Genomic DNA, 25,985 nt, shown 5'->3' on the forward strand with positions numbered 1-25,985 from the left:
CTTAGAATACTTTAATCCTATTTATATGTTTGTTTCTCAGTCTCCTTGCTCACCATTCCTTCTTGTATTCCAGACTTTCCATCTAGGACAATTTTCCTTTACAATCTGATTTGGAGAGGGTCTACTGATGACAAATTCAGTTTTTGCTTGTCTGAAAGCGCCTTATATTTCCTTCATTCCTAAAATATATTTTTCCTGGGTATAATTTTCTAGGTTGGCAGTTAGTTTTTCAAACTTATTCTTTCAATAATATTGAAAATATTATTTCACTGTTTTGTGGCTTCTGTTGTGTAGTTGAGAAGTCAGTCATCAGCTTTTTGCTTCTTTGAAGGTAATCTTTTTTTCTCACACTGATTTTTCATTTTGTCTTTGATTTTCTATAATTTCACTCTGCACGGATTTTCCTTTTACGTATCCTTCTTGGGGTTTATTCAGTTTCTTGAATCTGTGGATTGGGTCATCTTTTTCTAAATTCTAGAATATTCTCTGCTACTCTCTCCTCTCTTGAGACTGCTCAGATATACATTACATCCTTTCACTTATCTCTATGCCTCTTCTCTTCTATACCTCCCATCATTTTACCATTCTATTCTATATTCTGTATGCTTTTTAAAATTTTTTTAAGTAATCTCTACACCCTACAAGGGCTCAAACTCATAACCCTGAGATCAAGAGTTCCACATTCCACCCACTGAGCCATCCAGGCACCCCTTTTCTGTCTACTTTCTTATGATTAATCTATCCTGAGCTGATATAATCTGCTGTTAAACTCATCCAATAAATTTCTAATTGTAACAGTTATTCTTATTTCTCTTTTTAAATAGTTTTTTAAGTTTTATTTATTTTGAGAGACAGAGAGAGCAGAGGAGGGGCAGAGAGAGAGGGAAAGAGAGACTCTCAGGCAGGCTCCATGCTGTCAGCGCAGAGCCCAATGCAGTGCTCGAACTCACAAACTTTGAGATCACGACCTGAGTTGAAACCAAGAGTTAGATGCTTAACTGACTAAGCCACCCAGGCGCCCCTAGTTTTTCTTATTTCTAAAAAAATCCATTTGATGGTTTTCAAATCTGGCATATAATTTTTTAAGTTATTTTAAATATTACAAGTTAAATTTACTCTTTTTGGTACACATAGAGCTGCATAATGATCTCAAGATACAGAATTATACCATCACCCTTCAGGCTGCCCTTTTGTATCCAAACCCTTCCCCGGTCTTTAACCCCTGGAAATCACTGATATCTTCTCTGTTCCTATAGTTTTGCCTTTTCCTGAATGTCATATAGATTGATTCATACAGTATCTGTCCTTTTGATTCTGGCTTCTTTCACTCAGCACAACAATCCATGTAGTTACGTCAAGCAGTAATTTGTTCCTTATTACTACCGAGCCCTATTCCATTGTAGGGATGTACCACTTTATTTAAACATTGAGCAGTTGAAGGACATTTGGATTCATTGCAGTTTTTGGCAATTATGAATAAAGTTGGTACAGGTTTCTGTGTAAACGTAAGTGTTCATTTCTCTTAGGCAAATACCTAAGAGCAGGATCGCTGGGTCACAGACTAAGTGTATGTTTAATTTGATAAGAAACTGTTGAAATATTTTCAAAAGTGGCTGTACCATTTTGCATTCCCAACAGCAGTATGAGAGTTCCAGCTTCCCTGCATCCTCCAGCACTTGCTACTGTTGGATGTGTTGTTGTTTTGCTTTGCCATTCTAATAGTTGTACAACAGTATCTCATTGTAGTTTTAACTTGCATTACCTAATGGCTACAGATGTTGAGCACTTTTTCATGAGCTTATTTGGCATCTGTGTATCTTCTGGTAAAGCATCCTTTAAAACCTTTGCCTATTTTTCATTTGGGTTGTTTGTTTTCCTAGTGTTCAATTTTGAGAGTTCTAAATACAAGTCGCTTGTCAAGGGTGATTTATAAATATTTCCTTCCAGCCTTGGACTTGTCTTTTCATTTTCTTTTTTCTTTCTTTTTTTAATTTGAGAGAGAGTGTGTATATGAGCAGGGGAGAAGGGCAGAGGCAGAGGGAGATAGAGAATCTTAAGCAGGCTCCACGCTCAACATGGAGCCCAATGCAGGGCTCAATCCCACAACCCTGGGATTAGGACCTGAGTTGAAACCAAAAGTCAGACACTCAACAGAATGAGCCACTCAGGTGCCTCTGTCTTTTCGTTTTCTTTTTTCCTTCCTTCCTTCCTTCCTTCCTTCCTTGCTTCCTTCCTTTCTTTCTTTTTTTGTAATTTTTAAAAATGTTTATTGATTTTTGAGAGAGAGAGAGAGAGAGGCAGAGCACAAGTGGGGAAGGGGCAGAGAGAGAGGGAGACACAGGATCCAAAGCAAGTCTTTTCATTTTCTTAACAGGGTCTTTCATAGATAAAAAGTTTTCAATTGTACTGAAGTCCAATTTAGGCATTGAAGTGTCCTAAGAACTCTTATATAATTCCAGGTCACAAATATTTTCTGTTTTCTTTGAAAGGTTTAATAGTGCTGCATTTATGCCCTTGATATATTTTAAATTAATTTTTGTATCATCTGTGAAGTAGAGGTCAAAGTTCTTTTTTTTTTTTTTTTACAAGGATGTTTAATTTGCTCTAGCACCATGTTGAAAAGATAACCATGCTGAAAAAATGTTCAACCATGTTGAAAAGATAATCCTCAGGGCGCCTGGGTGGCGCAGTCGGTTAAGCGTCTGACTTCAGCCAGGTCACGATCTCGCGGTCCGTGAGTTCGAGCCCCGCGTCGGGCTCTGGGCTGATGGCTCAGAGCCTGGAGCCTGTTTCCAATTCTGTGTCTCCCTCTCTCTCTGCCCCTCGCCCGTTCATGCTCTGTCTCTCTCTGTCCCAAAAATAAATAAACGTTGAAAAAAAAAATTTAAAAAAAAAAAAAAAAAAAGAAAAGATAATCCTCTTTCCCTTGAATCACTTTTGCATTTTTGTCAAAGATCAACTTATCACATTTGTATGGGTTGATTTTTGGACACTATTGTAGCTCTACACATCCACCCTTTTCATCAATATTACCACTCTTGGCTTCGTTATTGTAGCTTATGAGTAAGTCTTGAAATCAGGTAATGTGAGTCCTCCAATTTTGTTCTTTTCCAAAACTGTTTTTACTATTCTGGTTATTTTGCATTTTCATGTAAATTTTGAAATCAGTTTGTCAATGTTGGAAAAATATCCTGCTGGGATTATGACTGTTTCATCTTTACTCTTTCTTCTCCTCCTCATCCCTGCCAGGTTATTTCAAAGCAAATCCTCCCAAATACTATTATCACTTCATCTATACGGATTTGGCTTTGTCCTAAATAAAAAAATCTCTGACTTTTCATGGAAATTAAATAAATGATCACTGGTCAATATTCTTGCTGTAGATCACTGATCTGGGTCCAGCCTTCCACAGCAGACGTAGCAACAGTATATTCTACCCCACATGTACTAACACACCATTCTGCAGCTCAGTGGGGGGAGAACTGACATTTTAGCAACACAACTGTCCAATCTGTAAATGTAGTTTTAGTCCGTTCAGGCTGCTGTAATAAAGTGCCATAGACTGGGTGGCTTATGAGTAACAGAAATTCATTGTTCACTGTTCTGGAAGCTAGAAGTTTGAGATCAGGGAGGCACCACGGTGGGCTTCTTTTGGGGCTCTCTTATAGGTTGCTGATTGCAACTTCTCACTGTGTCTGTAAGTGGCAGAAAGAAAGCAAGTAGCTCTCTGGTCTCTTCTGATAAGGGTACCAATTCCATTCTTGAGGGTTCCACCCTCATGGCCTAATTACCTCCCAAAGGCCCCACCCTCCCAATATCATCACATGGTGGTATTCGGATTTTAACATGAATGTGGGGACACAAGTATTCAGTCCACAACACATAATATATCACTCCACGTATTTAGATCTTTGTTGACCTAGGTCTTTCTTTAAACAATTTTTTTTTCAGTACACAGGTCCTGCATACATGTTGTTAGATATGTGCCTAAGTATTTATTTTTATTTGTGCTATTGTAAATTGTACTTTTAAAAATTTCAGTTTTATAATTTTTCACTGCTAGTTATACAGAAATACAATTGATATTTGTATATTGACCTGTATCTTGCAATCTTGCTAACCTTGCTTAAGAGATCTAAGTACTTTTTTGATATTTTGTATAATCATGTCATCTGCAAATAAAGATAATTTCACTTCTTCCTTCTATCTGTATCCCATTTACTTATCTCCCTTAGAGCACTGGCTGAGTGTTATGACACTTTTCATAGTTCTCTGTTCCTTCCAAATATTTTCAAACTTTTAAAAATTATCTTTAAACATAGTTACTATGCACAATTGCTTTATAGCATATATTTGATCATTCTGGTATTTGATTCTTTTGTGTATCTTTTATGTTTCTCTTGTTTCTGCTGTGTATTTTTTTATTAAAAATTTTATCCATTTATTTTGAGACAGAGACAGCGTGAGTGGGGAAGGGGCAGAGAGAGAGAGAGGGAGAGAAAGACTCCCAAGCAGACTCCATACCGCCAGCGCAGAGCCTGATGCGGGCCCGAACTCACAAACCACAAGATCATGACCTGGGCTGAAACCAAAAGTTGGACACTTAACCAAGTGAGCCATCCAGGTACCCCGTTTCTCCTGTGTGCCAGTTTGTTAGGGCTGTTGTCACAAAATAGAACAAACTGAGCAGCTTAAACAACAGAGGTGTATTGCCTCTCAGATCTGGAGGCTAGAAGTTTGAGATTAAGGTGTTATTGGCATGGTTGCTTCCTTGAAAGGGCCGTGACATCTATTCCATCCTCTAACTTCTGGTGGTTTGCTGGCAATTTTTGACATTCCATGTCCTGTAGATGCCACCACCCTGATATGACTTCATCTTCATATGGTGTTCTCCTTGTGTGCGTGTCTATGTCCATATTTCCCCTTTTGATAACGGCATCAGTCACAGTAGGTTAGGGGCCCACCATATTCCAGTATAACCTTTTCTTAACTAACTCCATCTGCAATGACCCAACTTCCAAATAAGGTCATATTCTGAGGTGCCAGGGGTCAGGACTTCAATATATGACTTTTGGGGAGACCTAATTAAACCTAGAACATGTTGCTTCTCATTCATGGTGCCCTTTGGCTTTATATATGTGGTTATCACTGACTGTGTTTGTCATGGAACTTTTTGAAAATATTATTTTCTGTAATATTTTGAAGTCTAGGTAGAGGTACTGTTCTTCAAAAAAGATTGTCTGATTCGACAAGGTACCTATAGTCACATCCAGTCTAGGAATAATATTAGCCAAGTTCAAGGGTTGAGATTCTCTAAATTACCTAAGTGATACAAACTCAAGCTACAAATCCATAAAGAGGTGCTTTACCTCTTATTCACACTTACTCTGATTTTACTGCTCCTTGGGCTCCCACCTTCGAGTCAAGAGGGTCTTCTGTTAGCCCACCTTGTACAGACATGTACTTTGATATCTGACCCTTTCTCTCATCTATCACTCCATGAAGACATGAAAATGAAATTCAAAATTTCCAACATTGATCAATGATCTGAGGGCAAAAGTGGTTTCTATGACCACTTATCTCTGCAGATCACCATTTCTCTTTCAATTCTGGCTATCTTATTTCTTACTTTTAAAAAGATTTTTAAGAGGTAAATGGTCTTACCTAGAATTTTTTCTCATTTTTTTTCATCATGGTAAGTGATAAATTTTTTCTCATTTTATTTTTTTTTCCATCATGATACTCTTTTATCCACATCCCCTATTTCCCCCATCCCCTCTCCCACTTTCCCTCTGGTAACCATCAAATTGTTCTCTATAGTTAAGGGTCTGATTCTTGGTTTGTCTCTCTTTTTTCCCCCTTTGCCCATTTGTATTGTTAATTAAATTCCACAAATGAGTGAGATCACATGATTATTTGTCTGTCTCTGTCTTATTACACTTAGCATTATACTCTCTAGCTCTATCCATGTTGCAAATGGCAAGATTCCATTCTTTTTTATGGCTGAATAACAGTCCACTGTATGTGTGTGTGTGTGTGTGTGTGTGTGTGTGTGTGTGTGCACATATGTGCGTATATGTGTGTGTGTGTATACCACTTTTTCTTCATCTACTCATCTATTGATGAACACTTCAGCTGCTTCCATAATTTGTGTATTTCAAATAGTGCTAATGAACATAGGGGTGCATGTATCCCTTTGAGTTAGTGTTTTTGTGTTTTGGAAGTAAATACCCAATAGTGTGATTTCTGGATTGTAGGATAGTTCTATTTTTAATTTTTTGAGGAAGCTCCATACTGCTTTCTGCAATGGCTGCACCAATTTGCATTCCCACAAACAATGCAAGAAGATTCTTTTTTCTCTACATCTTCACCAACACCTGTTGTTTCTTGTGTTGTTGATTTTAACCATTCTGATAGGTGTGAAGTGATATCTCATTGTAGTTTTGGTGGGCATTTCCTTGATGACGAGTGATGCTGAGCATCTTTTCATGTGTCTGTTGGCCATCTGTATGTCTTCTTTAGAGAAATATCTATTCGTGTCTTCTGTCCATTTTTTAACTGGATTATTTGTTTTGTGAATATTGAGTTGTATCAGTTCTTTACATATTTTGGATACTAATATTTTATCAGATATGTCATTTGCAAATATCTTCTCCCATTCAGTAGGTTGCCTTTTAGTTTTGGACTAAAGGAAAGGACTATTTCCTTTGCTGTGCAGAAAATTTTTATTTTGATGTAGTATCAATAGTTCATTTTTGCCTTTATTTCCCTTGCCTCAGGAGACATTTCTAGAAAAATGTCAGAGAGATTACTGCCTATGCTCGCTTCAAGAATTTTTGTGTTTTCAGGCCTCACATTTAGGTCCTTAATTCATTTGGAGTTTATTTTTTTTAATTTTATGATTTTTTTAGTTTATTTTTGTATATGTGAAAGAAAGTGATCCAGTTTCATTCTTTTGCATGTGGCTATCCAGTTTTCCCAACCTCATTTGTTGAAGCTTATCTAGAATTTCAAATTTTAAATGGGAAGGAGTTGACCTGAATAACTTAACTTACTATTGTTCAGAAAAAAAGAATATTTAATTTCTCTCTTTCTTTTTAAAAATTGATTATAGGGTACCTGGGTGGCTCAGTCAGTTAAGAGTCTGACTTCAGTTCAGGTTATGATCTTGCAGTCCATGAGTTTGAGCCCCACGTCGGGCCCTGTGCTGACAGCTCAGAGCCTGAACCCTGCTTCAGATTCTGTGTCTCCCCCTCTCTCTGCCCCTCCCCCATTCATGCTCTGTCTCTCTCTCTCTCTCTCTCTCTCTCTCTCTCTCTCTCTCTCTCTCAAAAGTAAAATAAACATTTTTTAAAAATTTATCAAAGGGGCACCTCGGTGGCTCAGTTGGTTAAGTGTCTGACTTCAGCTCAAGTCATGATCTCAAGGTTCGTGGGTTCGAACCCCATATCAGGCTCTGTGCTGACAGCTCAGAGCCTGGAGCCTGCTTTGGATTCTGTGTCTCCCTCTCTCTCTGCCCCTCCCCTGCTCACACTCTGTCTCTCAAAAATGAATAAATGTTAAAAAAAATTGTTTTTAAAACTGATTCTTCATGGTAGCCTCCGTAACCATCCCAAACTAGCATTTATGGAGGTTGTTTCAGACTAATGACTAATGAAATGCTTCTTCAAAGAGTATTTTTTGTTTAAAATCAGAAATAATTCAGTATCCTGTAATATGAGAAATTTTGAAATTCCATTTTCTCTCTCAGGATTTATTTTTATTTTTTTATTTTTATTTGAGAGAGAGAGAGACAGAGAGTGAGACAGAGGGGCAAAGGGACAGAGAGAGAGAATCCTAAGCAGACTCCATGTTCAGCACAGAGCCTGATGTAGGGCTCTATCTCACAAACCTGGAATCAAGACCTACACATCCAAGCTCAGACCTAAGCCAAAATCAAGAGCCAGATGCTCAACTGACTGAACCACCCAGGTGCCTCCATCAGAGTTAATTTTTAAAACCTCACCTTATATTTAAGGCTTATTTGTTGTCTACCAAAATGTGACAGAGGAAAAGTAGTTCTAATATGGAATAATAAGGAAAATCTACCTATAATATATGAAATAGACTCTTTAATGAAATTAGTATTTGAAGCTAAGGGTTAGCATCTAGGATTTAATATTATTGGAAGCTGTTCCCACTAAAGTACAACAAAGAAAATCACTACTAGCATTTTAACTTTATTTTTACTTTTTAGCATTTTAACTTTAAACAAGAAAGTGATGGAGATCTTTGTTACTGAGATAAGGGGAGTATAAATGGCCAACCTAAGAAAAAGGTACATTGTGGGGAGATCAAAATTTTTAAGGTCAATTTTGCAACTCTGTCTAGACAAATAGCAATTTATGGAAAACAGTGAACCAATTACCTAATCAGGTAACACTGAGAACATGTAATGAGATGATGGAATTTGGCTTGGTAGGGAGCCTGGTATTTAGCTTGGTAGGGGGTATAATAATGTTCTCTGAAGGAGAATCAAAGCCATGAAAGAGAGACAGCAAAGGCTCTGTCTTGATAATATTATTTCTTCTGCATGATCAGGCCATATCGTGCTTTTCCCAACATCCTACTGATTCTTTGGATGTTCTTGGATGATAAGTGACTCCAATGAATTGTTCCTCCTTGCTTTCAAGTCAGCCAAACATGGGGACGGATTTGCCTCCAGGAATGAGGAAAATGACTTTAAAACCTCCCTGTGTGTGACAGAGAAGGAAAGGAGTACTGCCCTGAGTGGCCTTAAATAATCTGGATGTGCTCTCCAGTCATAGTGAAGGGTGTGGGGTGTTTGGACACATTGTGAGCTGAACCCCCACTCTCCACACACAGAACCCCAAAAGCTTGGCTCCATCAGCCCCTCTCCCTGCCCCATAACCAAACATGGGTTCTTCTCAGAACAGGGGTAGTGAGGACCTTACCCGTGCTGTCCTCCCCAAGGCCTTCTGCAGCTTCTCGAAGCTTAATGTCCATCACCCTCGTGGAGATCATATCCAGTTCACTAAAATCAAATGGAAATTCATGTTAAAAGGGACATGCTTAACAGAAGTCAACAATGAGTAAAATGGTTTTGGTGACTGCTTTTTGCCCAGGACCTCATCTGCACACACCCCATCAAAGACAGATTCCAGGGCAGAGTACAGGACAGTATAGGCCAAAACCATGCCCACAGCTCAAGATTAATAGCCACATAGGTGTTTATCTAATCACTGATCAGAGTTCATGGAAAACATTTAACTAGAAAAAATGCTTGACCAAATTATACAATGCAGATTTGATTCCTTTCCTTCACAAAAGCTTTTTTGGAAATTGTTTTCTTCATGGGTGAAACAGATAAAGGAGATTAACAGTACACTTATCATGATGAGCACTGACCAATGTACAGAAACGTTGAATCATTACATTGTACACCTGAAGCTAATATAACTCTGTACATCAGTTATACCTTGATGTTTTTCTCTTATTCACTGTAAAAAGTACAGAGAACGAAAATCATCCATAATCCCACCTTGACCAAGGTTACTCCAATTAATGTTTGAATTTCCTTCCAATATTTTTGTCTACACAGATATGTGTGTGTACATGCACACATATACCTTGTTAGGAAGACTGACTTCCTGGTTTTCTTATATCATATCATTAAAATTCTTCATAAGTGTTAACTGTAACGGCTATGAAGTATTTCCATATAAAGCTGCAACATCATCATTAATTTACATTGAGTTTCTTTTCTGAACTTTTTATTATGAGAAATCTCAAACAGATACAAAAATACAGAGAATATATAATGAACTTAACATATTGTCACTCTTGTTTCATTTTTACACCTTCTCCCCCTCCCACTCCCACAAGGTTATTTCAAAACAAATCATCCCAGATATTATTATCATTTCATCCACATAGTTCCATGGTTTCTTCCTAAATTAAAAAGCCCTGACTCTTCATGGAAATAAAATTCAAGCTGTGTCCTTGCCTCTTTCATAGTTGACTTTAAAACAGTGTCCTCTACCCCACACATACTAACTCACCATTTATATGGAAAGCTATTTCTTATTGGCAGTTACTATGAATCCTCAGACTTTAAAAGGGGGCTCAAATATCTAACTAACCAATTAACATTTAGCACTTGTACACAGCGCATAATGGGAAATAATAGGAGAAATACAAAGAAAATATTTAACAGAGCAAAGGACTTGTTGGTTTTTGCCAGAGTTGGGTCTAACATTTAGGTCTTTAATAATAATGCCAAAATGTCCATCTTCTGACCAGCCAATTCCTGAAAAGGTGAACAAAGCTCCACTGGCTTTGTTTCTTAGTTTGCATATAGTTTAGCTCCCTAAAAATATCTGGTCAACAGAATCAAGGGAAAAAACCCCACATGATCACCTCAATTGATCCAGAAAAAATATCTGACAAAATTCAACACCCTTTCATGATAAAAATACTAAAAACAAAACAAAACAAACAAAAAACAAACCCAGGAATAGAAGGAAACTCAACATAATAAAGGCCACATGTGACAAACCCACAATGAACATTACCCTCACCAGTGAAAAACTGAAAGCTTTTCCTCTAAGATCAGGAACAAGACAAGAGTACCTCTCACCACTTCTATTCAACACAGTACTAGAAGTTCTAGCCAGGGAGATTAGGCAAGAAAAAGAACTAGAAAGCATCCAACTTGAAAAGGAAGAAATAAAGTTAAGTAAGTGTATTCACAGATGACATGATCTTATATGTAGAAAACCCTGAAGACTGCCCCTCCCCCATACAAAAAACTGTGAGAACAAACTGAGGGTTGATGGGGGGTTGTGGGGGGAGGATAGGTGATGGGTATTGAGGAGGGCACCTTTTGGGATGAGCACTGGGTGTTGTATGGAAACCAATTTGATAATAAATTTCATATTAAAAAAAAACTGTTGGAACAAATAAATGAATTCAGCAAAGTTGCAGGACACAAAATGAACACATAAAAATCAGTTGTTTCCGTACACGGACAATGAACAATCTGAAAAGGAAATTAAGAAAACAATTCTATTTACAATAGCATCAAAAAGAATAAAATACTCAAGAATAAACTTAACCAAGGAGACAAAAGACTTGTACACTAAAAACTATACACAGTTGTTGAAAGAAATTAAAGAAGATACAAAAAAAAAAAAAAAAAAAGGAAAGATATCTCATGTTCATGGATCAAAAGACTTAATTGTTAAGATGTCCCCAAAGCAGTCTACAGATGCAATGCAACTCCTAGCAAACTTCCTGATCCCATAATGTCCTGCTGTTCTCTGATACTATGATGGGAGCAGGGGGAAGAAGCTACTGCGGCATTTGAAAGAAGAGGCAGCAGAGAAGGAAAAGCAGGAAAATGTCAGAAGTAATAAGGAGAGTGAAAATGGTAAGAGTTGCTTAAAAGTAGCCAATGATTACCCTCGGTGCCATTGTTAAGGCTGCCACTGAACTGGAAAATACAAGAGCAAGAGCTTTCTACTGCTTGAATTTGGAGTTAACCACAACAATTGTAATTAATTATCAAGCATGTAGTGTAGCATTTGAGTTACTTCATTTAATCCCCAGGAATCTTTAGTATTCACATTTTGGGATTGAGAACATATATCAAATAAGCATATTAACTGGTTTAAAGTACCAAAGCAGTATACACCAACCTGTATACTCGTGTGACTGTTCATCCACCAGGGGCAGACACTTTTGAGGCCTGGGGACACAGTGACAGGTGAGATCGATGTGCTCCCTGCCTGTTGCAGGTGCTGACCCACTGAAGGGGAGAGTCCTGAGCTGTCCTCTGAGGCGCTTACAGGAAGCTAGGAAATCCAAAGGACATGAGTATCCGCCTGAAATGGCTCTGTCAAGCAGCTCCTGTGCAGGAACATGCCAGGGCCCAGAAGCTAAAGAGGCCTCAGGAGACCATCCACTGGGTCTTAGTTTGGGGGGAAGGGGTTTGAGGCTGTCATTATATGTCTGCTGTCACTCTTGAGAAGTCATGATGTGCAGGTTTCTGTGAGAGTGCGTGCACATGCCCCACGGGTTGGGGTACACAGAAGGGCGCCACATCCCACTGAGTGTGGAGCAGATCTAGATGCTCACACTTGCTTCTGCCTGGCTTGAATGATGTGGCTGTGATGAAGTGACACAGGGCAGAGGTTCAGGAGTAGGTGGGAGGGGAGAGGCCCACGAGAATGACCCAGTCCTCACCCTGCTGTAAGGCACATCCTGGTGGGGCCCAGATGCAGACAGCACTACCAGATGCCAAGGCTGCTAATGGACTGATGGAGGCAAAAGTCACTCCACAGATGAAGGGACCACATGGGAATCAGGCTCACCTCACATGAGAAGTTTTAAAGCCTGCTCATATTTTCTGTTCCAAACATCTTCAAACCAATAAGAATACAATATAGTACAGAGGAAAAGGGCAAAGCCTGGGACATTAGGCAGTCCTGGGGTTGAAGCCTCACTCTACCACATACCAGTGCTGAGCCTCAGTTTTCTTATATACAAAATGGGGATAGTAATACTTTAATTAAATGGACTGAGAACACAGCACACACAAGCCCTTGCTGAGAACAGCTGTCAGTTTCTGAAGCTTGTTCCTCACTGCATGCTTATGTACGTCTTTGCATAAATGTAGATAAGAGCACACACAACCAGCACATCTGGTAGCAGGTGAGTTCGATTCTGTCTCACGAAGATAGTCTCCTTATGCAAGTAGCTCATTTTAGAGCCAACTTTATCAGTCAAAGATCAAGACACCTGGATTCCCAGATGACACCTGTGCTTCCCGAAGTCCTGTAGCCTGAAGGACTGTGTACAGCAAGGTGAATCAAACCACTGCCAGGTAACTGGTAAGAACACACTCCAGGCCACAGAGGAATGTCTGCCCTCTGAGACTGTGGAGTGTGCAGACCTAGGACATCCTCTTCATTGACAGTCCAGGGGGAAACATTCCACAACCGTCACCATGGAATGGCTTCTCTACTGGGCCCAAGGACTTGCCCTTCTAAACACACAACCTCCCCCACCCTCCCTGTAAAATTCAATGACAAGCCAGAAAAAGGAAAACCATAATGAGAAAGGCAATGTGGCGAACACCCCATAACTCCCAGCACCCCTTCTGCTTGAACTCAAAGTTCAAGTCAGGTTACCCCAACACCCTCAACCTTAGCTTTCTTTTTTTTCCCTTTAAATTTTTTTTTCAACGTTTATTTATTTTTGGGACAGAGAGAGACAGAGCATGAACGGGGGAGGGGCAGAGAGAGAGGGAGACACAGAATCGGAAACAGGCTCCAGGCTCTGAGCCATCAGCCCAGAGCCTGACGCGGGGCTCGAACTCACGGACCGCAAGATCGTGACCTGGCTGAAGTCGGATGCTTAACCGACTGCGCCACCCAGGCGCCCCTTTTTTTTTTCCCTTTAAAAAAAATGTTAATTTTAGTTAGTTAACATACAGTGCAATATTGGTTTCAAGAGCAGAATTCAGTGATTTATCACTTACAACACCCAGTGCTCTTCACAAGTGCCCTCCTTAGTACTCATCACCCATCTAAGGGTACCCATAGAACCCTCCGTTTGTTCTCAATCATTAAGAGTCTTCTGTGTTTTGTTTCTCTCTCTCTCTCTCCTCTCCTTTTGCCTCTTCCAATATACTCATCTATTTTGTTTCTTAAATTCCACGTATGATGAAATCATACGGTATTTGTCTTTCTCTGATTGACTTATTTCACTTTCACTTAGCATAGTACATTCTAGCTCCATCCATGTTGTTGCATTAGGCAAGATTTCCTTCTTGGTGGCTGATTAATATTCCATTATATATATTTAAATTTATTTATTGAAATTCAAGATAGCATCGTGTAGTATTGGTTTCAGGAGTAGAACCCAGTGATTTATCACTTACATACAACACCCAGTGCTCTTCCCAACAAGTGCCCCCCTTAATGCCCATCACCATCTAGCCAACCCCCCAACCCACCTCCCCTCCAGCAACTCTCAGTTTGTTCTCTGTATTTAAAAGTCTCTTATGGCTTGCCCCCTCTCTGTTATTATCTTATTTTTCTTTCCCTTCCCTTATGTTCATCTGTTTTGTTTCTCAAATTCCACATATGAATGAAATCATATATTTGTCTTTCTCTGACTAACTTATTTCACTTAGCATAATATAATCTCTAGTTCCATCTACATTGCTGCAAATGGCAAGATTTCATTCTTTTTCATTGCTGAGTAGTATTCCATTGCGTGTGTATACACACACACACACACACACACACACACACACACACACACATCTTCTTTATCCATTCATCAGTCAATGGACATTTGGGCTCTTTCCATAATTTATCTATTGTTAGTAATGCTGCTATAAACATTGGGGTGCATGTGCCCCTTTGAATCAGCATTTTTGTATCCTTTGGATAAATACCTAGTAGGGCAATTGCTGGGTCATAGGGTAGTTCTAATTTTAACTTTTTAAGAAACCTCCATACTGTTTTCCAGAGTGGCTGCACCAGTTTGCATTCTTATCAACAGTGCAAAAGGGTCCCCCTTTGTCCACATCCTCACTAGCATATGTTGTTTCCTGAGTTGTTAATTTCAGCCTTTCTGACAGCCAGAAAGGAGTGGCAGGAAATATTCAATGTGTTGAATAGGAAAAATATGCAGCCAAGAATCCTTTATCCAGCAGGGCTGTCATTCAGAATAGAAGGAGAGATAAAGAGTTTCCTAGACAAATAAAAACCAAAGGAGTGCCTTACCACTAAACCAGCTCTGCAAGAAATTTTAAGGAGGGGGGGCACTCTTAGTGGAGGAAAAAATAAAAAAGAAGACCAAAGCAACAAAGACTACAAAGGACCAGAGAACATCACCAGAAACGCCAACTCTATAGGTAACATAATGACACTAAATTCTTATCTTTTAATAATCACTCTGAATGTAAGTAGACTAAATGCTCCAATCAAAAGACATAGGGTATCAGAATGGGGGGAAAAAACGAAGATCCATCTATATGCAGCTTACAAGAGATTCATTTTAGACTTAAAGACACCTGCAGATTGAAAGTGAGGGGATGGAGAGCCACCTATCATGCTAATGGAGTCAAAAGAAAGCCAGAGTAGCCATACTTATATCAGACCATCTAGATTTTAAAACAAAGACTGTACCAAGAGATGAAGAAGGGCATTATATCACAATTAAGGGGTCTATCCATCAAGAAAAGTTAACAATTATAAATATTTATGCCCCCAACTTGGAAGAACCCAAATAAATATATTAATCACAAACATAAAGAAACTCTTTGATAATAGTAGGAAACTTTACTATCCCACGTACAACAATGAACAGATCAACTAAGCAGAAAATCAATAAGGTAACAATGGCTTTGAACGACACCCTAGACCAGATGGACTTAACAGATATATTCAGAACATCTCATCTTCAAGCACCAGCATACACATTCTTCTCGAGGGCACATGGAGCATTCTTTATTTTTTTTCAACGTTTTTTTTAATTTATTTTTGGGACAGAGAGAGACAGAGCATGAACGGGGGAGGGGCAGAGAGAGAGGGAGACACAGAATCGGAAACAGGCTCCAGGCTCTGAGCCATCAGCCCAGAGCCTGACGCGGGGCTCGAACTCCCGGACCGCGAGATCGTGACCTGGCTGAAGTCGGACGCCCAACCGACTGCGCCACCCAGGCGCCCCTCATTCTTTAGAATAGATCACATACTGGGTCACAAATCAGCCCTCAACAAGTACAAAAAGATCAAGATCATACCATGCATATTTTCAGATCACAATGCTATGAAACTTGAAATCAACCACAAGAAAAAATTTGGAAAGCCCTCAAATACATGGAGGTTAAAGAACATCCTACTGAAGAATGAATGGATTAATCAGGAAATTAAAGAAGAAATTTAAAAATACATGGAAGTAAAGGAAAATGAAAACACGACAGTCAAAACCCTTTGGGATGCAGCAAAGGCAATCCTAAGAGTAAAGTAGATTGCAATTCAGGCCTATCTCCAGCTTTCTGCCTTCTTGCACCAACCCCAAACCTGTTGTTCTGACAGCTCAAGTCCAAATAAAGGAAAACTTACTCTTTAAATCTGGACCTGAGGGGGTCTCTTCAGGGGTTCTCATTGACTCAAAAGGGGGCTGAGCCTCCAGCTCCCTCCGTAGTTCACAGCATTCATCAGTGTGATCTGGGCACCTACAGAATCTAGGGGAGTTCTACATCCAGTGAAGGCTCTCTGTGGGGGTTGCTCCACTCCCTCTCTATGAAACCTAATTGTAACCACAGGCTTCTTTCTAGCTTATAGAAGAATTTCATCATTAGCTGCAGCTTATATTGAAAAATTCTACAAAGGTTTATCCACATGAAGAATGAGAATAGATTTTAATATGGTATCTTAAAGGTTCCAATCTATTATATTTACCTATACAAGGCAAAGAAAAATATCTATGAACTGATTGCATACCCTGATCACATAATTATGCACATCCCTACAGACCTATTAATCCCACAATATCTTTTAGGCCATATTCATATCCCAGTGGTATTTTTTCTCAGCACTTGTACCTTTCTCCATAATGCCCACCCACACTGGGGCACCTGGGTGACTCAGTTGGTTAAGCAGACGACTCAGCTCAGGTCATGACCTCACAGCTCATGAGTTAGAGCCCTGAGTCAGACTCTGTGCTGGCAGCTCAGAGCCTGGAGCCTGCTTCAGATTCTGTGTCTCCATCTCTCTCTTCCCCTCTCCCACTCATGCCCTGCCTCTCTCTCTCTCAAAACTAAATAAACATTAAAAAAATTAACACCAACACTGTTAACAAAGACTTGTTTATAAGATATCTGTCTAGCATTCCCAACCCTTCCAAGACTTCAAGTTTGGTAGGGTGAGCTCTGTGCCTGTTGTGTCCATTGTGGTCCTACCAGCACCTAGGACAGTGCGTGGAGCAAGGAACTGAACACAACATAGGAACAAGACAGTTGACAAAATGAGAGAGGCTTCTGTAGATGACTGACACAGGGGCCAGTAAAATGAAAAGCAGTAAATCATCTGGTTCCTGAAATAGATCTATTTTTATAACCCAATTTAAGGCTGGGGAAATTCTCCAGAAAATTATTGAAACCTGACTTTGTAAAAATTAAATAATCCTTATTGAAGGAAACTATATTTTATTTACAGAGCAACATGACTTTGAAAAGATTAAAAACAGAGCTAAATTTGGCCTGGGTGATGGTATTTCATAAGGCCAAATCTATGTGTGCTTCTCCTGTACTTTTTCCAGTGTCTGTGGCTGCTTTAATTTGGAGTCACCATGTCTTGGAGAAAGCTGACTCTACCTACACCTGTGTGGTTATACCTGAGATTCTGAGGGTGACTGATGACAATTACAATGAAGTAACTTTAAAAAAAAATTAAAGTCAATAATCACAGATCCACAAATGCAGTTTACGTTGTTTAAAAGCAAATGAGAACAAGTCTGAATACCAGTGTTCATGTGCCAAATCATTTGAAAATCTTAGAACCATTTCCAAATATATGCCTTGAAAGTATCATCTAATCACTGGAGTCTTTTACTTTTCAATGTCCTGAAAATGAGATAACACTGAGAGAGACTTCAGAGTCTTAGAGCTAGCTTTTCTTCCTAGATGATGCAAAAACTGATGGAAATATAAAATTCAAAAGTAATAGTTGAAGATTCTAATATCCTGCTCTCAATAACTGACAGAACTAAGCAGAAAATCAACAAAGAAATGAAAGATTTGAAAGAATAACATTAACCAACTAGAAATCTATAGAACACTCCACCCAGCAACAGAATAAAAAGTCTCCTCAAGTGCACATGAGAGATTTTATGGGATAGACCACAGATAGGCTATAAAACAAGCCTAGAGAGATTTAAAAGGCTTGAAATTGGGGCGCCTGGGTGGCTCAGTTGGTTGAGCGTCCGACTTCAGCTCAGGTCACGATCTCACGGTTTGTGAGTTCGAGCCCCGCATCAGGCTCTGGGCTGATGGCTCAGAGCCTGGAGCCTGCTTCCGATTCTGTGTCTCCCTCTCTCTCTGCCCCTCCCCCATTCATGCTCTGTCTCTCTTTGTCTCAAAAATAAGTAAACATTAAAAAAAAATTTTTAAAGGCTTGAAATTACAGAAAGTATGCTTTCTGACAATAGTGGAATGAAATTAGAAATAAGTGAGAGGAGGTTTGGGAAAGTCACAAATATGTGTAAATTAAACAATACTTTCCTAAGTAACCAATGAAATGGCTATATTAATGTCAGGGAAAAAAACAGGTTTTAAGAGAAAACTATAACCATAGATAGAGTCATTTTATAATGATAAATTGGTAAATCCATCAGGAAGACCTAACAGTTATAAACAGGTATGTACCTAAAACCAGAGTCTCAATACACATGCAACAAAAATTGATAAAATGAAGACAGACAATTCAATAATAATACTAGTAATTTCAATAATTGGGGACCTCACTTTCAAAAAAAAATAGGCAGAAATTCATCAATGACGTAAAAGACTTGAGCAATTGTATAAACCAATTTGAACATATATATATATATATATATATATATATATCTCCATGAAAAAAATAAAGCATGTTCTCCAACCACAATGGAAATAAATTGGAAATCAAGAGCGGAAAGAATTTGGGGAAATTTACAAATATGTATAAATTATGCAATGCACTGTAAATAACCAATGAAGTCAAAGAAGAAATGACAAGAGAAATTATAACATACTTTGAGATGAATAAAAACACAACATACCAAGACATGTAAGATACATGCCTAAAGGAAAAATTATACCTATAAACACCTATATAAAAGAGATCTTAAACTAGTATCATAACTTTCCACCATATGAAACCAAAAAGAAGAGCAAACTAAACTGAAAGCAAACAGAAAAAAGAACATAATAAATATCTGAGCAAAAATTAATGAAATATAGGATAGGAAAACATTTTGAAAATCAATGAAACAAGTCAGTTCTTCAAAACATCAACAAAATTGATCAACCTTCAACTAAACAAAAGGAGAGAAGACTCAAATTACTAAAACCAAAAATCAAAGAGTATCACTACTGACCTTATAGAAATAAAAAGGATTATAAAGGAATATTATGAATAATTATATTCCAAAAATATAGATAACTTAGATGAAATGGACAATTTCTGAAACCACTGAATTTGAATCAATAAGAAAGGGACTGGTCACTTAAAATTTCCCACAAAGAAATGCCCAGGCCCAGATATCTTCATTGTCGCATTCTATTAAACATTTAAAGAATTAATGGCAAACTATCCTTTCCCAAACTGTTCTCCAAAATACAAAAAAAGGTAACAACTCCCAATTCATTCTATAAGGCCAGTATTATTCTGATACTCAAACCAGACAAAGACCTCACAGTAGAAGAAAATTACAGACAATATCTCTTATGAGTATAGTCACAAAAATTCTCAAGATCATACTAGCAAATCAAACCCAGCAAACATAAAAGTGGGATTTATCCCAGGAATGTGGGTTGGTTTAATATATGAAAATCAATTAATTTAATGGCTGATCCTCGGCACAGAGACAGCCTACAGCAATTGAAAAAATGAAAATAAAAACAAAATCCAGCAAATCCTAAGGGAGAGAATCTGATTTCCAAAGTTACCACATTATTAGAGTCAAATATCCAGTTTTGAATCTATCCCTAAAAAAAGGACCCAAGGCAGATCTACTAGGCAAATACTTTTTTCAGTTTATTTATTTTGAGAGAGAGAGAGAGACAGAGAAAGCAAGTGAGGGAGAGGAGCAGAGACAGAGGAAGAGAGAGAGAACTGCAAGCAGGCTCCATGGTGTCAGTGCAAAGCCCAATGCAGGGCTTGATCCCAGAACTGCAAGATCATGACCTGAACCAAAACCAAGAATTGTACACTCAACCAACTGAGACACCCAGGTGCCCCTAAGCAAAGACTTTAATACAAGTGTCTTAAATATGCTCAAAGAACTAAAGAAAGATGTGGAGAAAGTCAACAAAACAATGTATGAACAAAACGGAAATATGGATAAAGGAGAGAACCTAAAAAGAAACAACAACAAAAAAATCTGGAGCTGAAAAATACAATAACTGAAAGAGTCACTAGAGGGATTCAAAGGCAGATTTCAGCAGGCAGAAGAATCAGAAAAATTGAAGACAATGGAAATTATTGAGTCTGAGGAACAGAAAGAGAAAAGATTGAAGTACAAAGAACAGAGCATAAGGGGCTTCATCAAGTAGACCAACATATGCATTGTGGGAGTCCCAGATTGAGAAGAGAGAGAGAAAGAGGCAAAGAGAATATCTGAAGAAATAGTGACCCAAAACTTTCCAAATTTGATGACATGAATATAAACATCCAGAGAGGTCAATGAACTCCAAGTAGGCTAAATTCAAAAGACCCACACTGAAATACGTTATAATCAAATTGTTGAAGGCCGAAGACAAAGAGAATCGCAAAAGCAGCAAGAGAAAAGCCAATCAACACACACAAGAGATCCTCAATAAAGCAGATTTCTCTCAGAAACTAGAGGGCCGAAGGCAGTGGGCTGATGTACTCTAAGTGCTAAAAGGAAAAAATGTCAACCAAGAACCATATACATAGCAAAACTGTCCTTCAAAAGTGAAGGATAAATTAAGATATCTCCAGATAAACAAAACCTGAGGGAGTTCATTACCACTAGACCTGCCCTACAAGTATTGTTCAAGGGTGTCCTGCAGGTTGAACAAAAGGGCACTAGACAGTAATTTTTTTAAAAGCTTATTTATTTATTTTTGAGAGAGAGCAGATGGAAGAGAAAGAATCCCAAGCAGGCTCTGTGTTAATAGTGCAGAGCCCAAAGTGGGGTTTGAACTCACGAACTGTGAGATCATAATCTGAGCCAAAATCAAGAATCAGACATTCAACCAACTGAGCCACCCAGGTGCCCCAAGAGTAATTTGAAGCCATATGAAGAAATAAAGCTCTCAGTAAAAGTAAACACATGGGCACATGGGTTTGCAACTCCACTTTTTATTTTCTATGTGATTTGAGACTAATATATATATATATATATATATATATATATATACATATATATGTATATATATATATATATACATATATATGTATATATATATATACATATATATATTAGATCTAATATATCTAATATAAAATATTAGATTTATGAGACATATATACATACATATATATATACATATACATATAAATTATATATATATATATATATATATATATGTACACACATACATATAATTTGGCAGATAAGGGTTTGTTTTATTGAATGATTGATCTATGTAACTGCCAAGGCCAGTATGTACAGACAAAAGAGGGGGAGTTTTATTTCTTGGCCTCTTCCTCCTTGGACACAGCCATGATAATTTCCTCCTTTTTGGCCTGGAGCCACTCTTCAAAGCACTTGAGGTGGTCAGTCTTCCTAGATTCATACTATCTTCTGAGCAGTCAGTGCAGAATTCTTATCCTCCTCATCCAGCACTGGCAGTACCCTTTCACTTCCTTATGCCCATATGCCTGACCTTCTGGCAGGGCCAAAGTGTTTTTCTGCCACTGAGCCCAGGAATGGATAGTCACAGGCTCCCGGATGACCAGCCCATCTTTGATCAGCTTCCAGATCTGTTGATGGGAGTTGGCATTAGCACTTACATTGTTCTCATGGGGACCAACCAGACCTTTTTGCCACAACGGAAGACACCAGAGGTAAGCCTCTTCTAAAGCCTAATCATACTCATGGAAATGGCCACAGTGGCAAAAGGAAAGAACTGGAATTTAATACATTTTTAAAAAAGCAATTAGTAGCCTAAGAGCTAGCAGTATTGTAACTTTGGTTTATAACTCCACATTTTGTTTTCTATATAAGAGATTGATGCATTTTTAAAAATTATTAGTTTATGTTTTAGGACACATAAAAAATATAAAGACATTATTCTGTGATATAAACAACTGAAAAGAATGGATACAGACATGTAAGGAGACAGAGGTTTTTGTGTTACTAAAGTTAAGTTGGTTTAAATCCAAATTAAAGTGTTACAACTTAGGATGTTAAGTGTTATTTATCCCCATGGGAACCACAAAGAAAATAGCTATAAAATATATACAAAAGGAAAGGAGAAAGGAACTGAAATGTTTCACTACCAAAAAATCAGCTAAACACAAAAGAAGACAGTAATGCATGAAATCAGTGATAAAAAAAAACTATAAAGTATAGAATAAAAAAGCAAAACGACAGAAGAAAGTCTCTCCTCATTAGGTAAGCCTTAAAGGGAAGGCGATTCTGAAATAAGCTATATCATGGATGAACCTTGAAGACATTATGCTAAGTGAAACAAGCCAGTCACAAAAAGACAAATGCTGTATGATTCCACTACTTAGAAGAGTCAAAATTATAGTGAGACAAAGTAGAATGGTGGTTTCTAGGGGCTGAGGGAAGATGTAATGGGGAGTGATTGTTTAATGGCTATATACTTTGTGTTTTACAAGATGAAAAGCATTCTTGGGGCGCCTGGGTGGCTCAGATGGTTACGTGTCCAACTCTTGACTTTAGCTCTAGTCATGATCTGACGGTTCATGGGTTAGAGCCCCGCATCAGGCTATGCATTGACAGTGAGGAACCTGCTTGGTATTCTCTCTCTCCCTCTCTTCCTGCTCCTCCCCTGTTTGCTTGTGCAAGTGTGCTCTCGCTCTCTTTCTCTCTCTCTCAAAATAAATAAACTTGAAAAAAAAGATGAAAAGCATTCTGGAGATGGATGGTGGTGATGGTTGTACAACAATATGAATGTACTTAGTCCCATTGAATTGTACACTTAAAAATGGTTAAGATGATGAACTTTGCTGTTATGTATACTTTATAACAATAAAAAAATGAAAAAAGTGTACATTAAAACTTGTACACCAATGTTCACAGCATTATTTATAAAAACAAAACATAGAAATAACCCAAATATTCACCAATTGATCAACAGATACGAAATGTGGCATATTCACATAATGGAATATTATTTGGCCACAAAAAGGAACAAAGTACTGATACATGCTGCAGTATGGATCAGCCATGAACACACTCTGCTCAGTTAAAATAGCCAGACACAAACACTATGGAACATCCAGAACAAACAAAGCCCTAGAGACAGAAAATAGATTAGTGATTGACTAGGGCTGTGGAGTGGGGTGCTGGGGGGAGGGGGGGGCGGTGGAGAGGTGGAGTAGGAAGTGACTGCTAATGGGCACAAGGTTTCTTTTGGGTGAGATGAGTATGTTCTGAAATTACATTATGCTCATAGTTGTACTACTAGAAATATATGTTGATGGTGTACTTTAAACAGGTGAAGTTTATGGTATATAAATTACATGTCATCAAAACTCCTGGATAAAAAAAGTGTTACTAGAAAAAAAAAAAAAAGGTGAAACAAAGAGGTTTTTGGAAAAGAAGACATGATAAAATTTGTCTCCAGCAATTCCACACTAAAATATTAAAGAAGACGGGTGTGATCTTAGATGAAAGCTGGAGGTGTGGGTAGGATTGGAGGGATGGAGAGCAATACGCATGTGGGTAAATCTCAATGTGGACAAGAGGGGGAGGCAGTCTGGATTTCAGCCACAGGCCCTGAGTACAAGTAGCACAAATGTGTGCCCTGGCCTGCTCTCCCTCCCTAAAACATTCCATTTCCTTCTGGCCCAGGGCCTTTGCAGATGTTCCCTCTGCTTCAAACATGCTCTTCCCTGCCCTCACACCCTACCTTTTTCTTATTAACTCCTACTTATCCTTGCGATGTTAACCTCAATTCTGCTTCCCCAAGAAGACTGATGTGCCCCTTCAGGATGACCTAGAACCTCCCGCAACGCACCTTTTGTTCATAGAACTTGCCCATTTTAATCCTGTGTTTGCATGATTCTTTGATCCAGTTCTGCTTTATAGATTTAAGCCTGCTTACATTCCTATACGTTTAATCAATTTTTCCTTTTCTCGGGGAAAAAGATGAAAATAAACTGTGACTTAACTATTGTTCTCTAGTGAGTCACACCAGGATCTGCCTGTACCTTTTTTAGAAAAATAAGTTTCACGTTACTGAGGCAAATGAGATGTGTAATGCTCGCAAAGTTCCTGTGAGAAATCACTCTTCAAAAATTGTGGCAGCTTAGTGATTCATGATAGATATTATTATCCTCCAGAGCAAAGGACTTGACCACTGCATCCACCCCAAAGTGACAGGGGTGTCAACGCTGGACTCACCACAGCCAGCCATTTCTCTTGAAGTGCTTAGAGGACCTCCTACCCTTTAAAAAAAAAAAAAAAAAAAAAAGCAGACACCTAGATATGAGTACACAAAACCTTCTCTGTCTACTGTCAGAAAGGACAGGGAGGAGAGAGGGATAGCTCTAGTTTGACATTTGGGGGGAAAAGAAAGCCAAGAAGTCTTATAAGCAAAGGGCTAAAACCAGAGAACTCAGATACTGAGTCATACTGCTCTGAATGGAGCAAGAGGAGAGAGTAAAAGAGCATACTGGGTGGTCAAGTTTTGAAGTTCCCAGTATCCTGGACTCGTTTATCTCATGAAAAACTAAAATTAGGCTTGACCTAGAGAGGCAAATCATCCCGTCTTGTGAAGTGTGTAAAACTTGAAGACTAACTCCTTGAGGATAAGGAATATGTACCGGGATGGTACTGCCATACAATAGGTACTCAGTAAACACTGCTGAATGAATGAATGAACAAATGAACCAGAGGCACTTATAATAGTCGCTAGACAAATGAATCTGTCTAATCTCTGATAAAAATGAGACAGCATCAACTACCCATTCAGATCCCAAGGCCATCTAGCACTCCACTTAGCTAAACTATGCCACATTTCTCCAGCCTGGGTTCTGCTTGTCCACTGTCTTCCTTTAGACATTTCTTAGGGACAACCATGCAGAGCTGAAGTTCAACGGTCTTCGGGAGTAAAGGAATATGGATGCAGAGGATATCCCTGCTCCAGATGCCTTGTTCCCATCCTCAAGCTTCCCTTTGGCTATGGGCTGGGCAGGAACAGCAAGGGCATCCAGAAAGAATGAGGCAGTGAACCACAGTTCACTGCACTGTTTCTTTACAAATAAACAACAGAGCTTCATCCAAACAAACTCCATCATCAACACGAAAAACAGCACAGTTTATAAGCATATAAACAAGTACCTTACGTAAGATAAACTACACCGTTTTCTGAAACTTATATAACAGTGGATTTCACGGTATTCTGAATTCTTGTAAATGGGCAAGCTGATAAGCTACTTAGCTGGGAATGCATACAGTGTGGTGTATATACGTAGATACGTGCACATGCACCTGTGTTCACACATGAAGCCTGAGCCTACACAAATACTCAATAAATCTCATGCCTCAGACTGTGATGCATGACGGCTCTCACAGGAGGAACCTATTTTCACACATCCAGGAGTGAATGCTTTCACAGGAGATTTGAAGAACATTAGTTTAGAATTCTCAGGTTATTAGAGTAAAAAAAATTCTATTAGGGACTTTTACAAAGCCATTATTTCAAAAATAGGTAAGCATAAGAGCTTCGAACTTTGCAGCCTTAATTTAGAAATTGTATTTGCATAATTCTTGGAAAAATATAATACAAATTCACTCTAGTGCTGGGGATACCTTGCCAGGATGTAACTTATGTAACTTAAAACCTTCAGTCTTGGAGAGGTGCACCTTGTGCAGACTACTGCACACACACCTGACAAACGGGGCACTGGATCCCAGGCTGGTTCATGTTTAACTTCATCAGTTTACTGAGATAATAAACTCTCTTTTTAAATGTACATATACCAAGAATAATGACACGAAGCAAGTTCTTACAGCTTAATTTCTCTGGGATGTTACATATGTGATTG

At 38.6% G+C, this 25,985-nt stretch overlaps 1 protein-coding gene across 3 annotated transcripts in view; it reads right to left on the reverse strand.

The window, feature by feature from the left end:
- The window catches only part of CRACDL (CRACD like), a 140,790-nt gene that overhangs the window by 51,764 nt on the left and 63,041 nt on the right, over positions 1-25,985 (reverse strand). For all 3 annotated transcript variants that reach the window (XM_086701293.1, XM_086701292.1, XM_086701294.1), the window contains exon 2: positions 8,955-9,034. In XM_086701293.1, coding sequence (XP_086557419.1) covers positions 8,955-9,024 — 70 coding nt within the window. In that variant the 5' untranslated portion in view covers positions 9,025-9,034. The remainder of the gene's footprint in view (positions 1-8,954; positions 9,035-25,985) is intronic.

Source organism: Puma concolor, chromosome A3 (genome assembly GCF_028749965.1).
Source record: "Puma concolor isolate L17-30 chromosome A3, mPumCon1.1.hap2, whole genome shotgun sequence".
Classification (NCBI taxonomy): domain Eukaryota; kingdom Metazoa; phylum Chordata; class Mammalia; order Carnivora; family Felidae; genus Puma; species Puma concolor.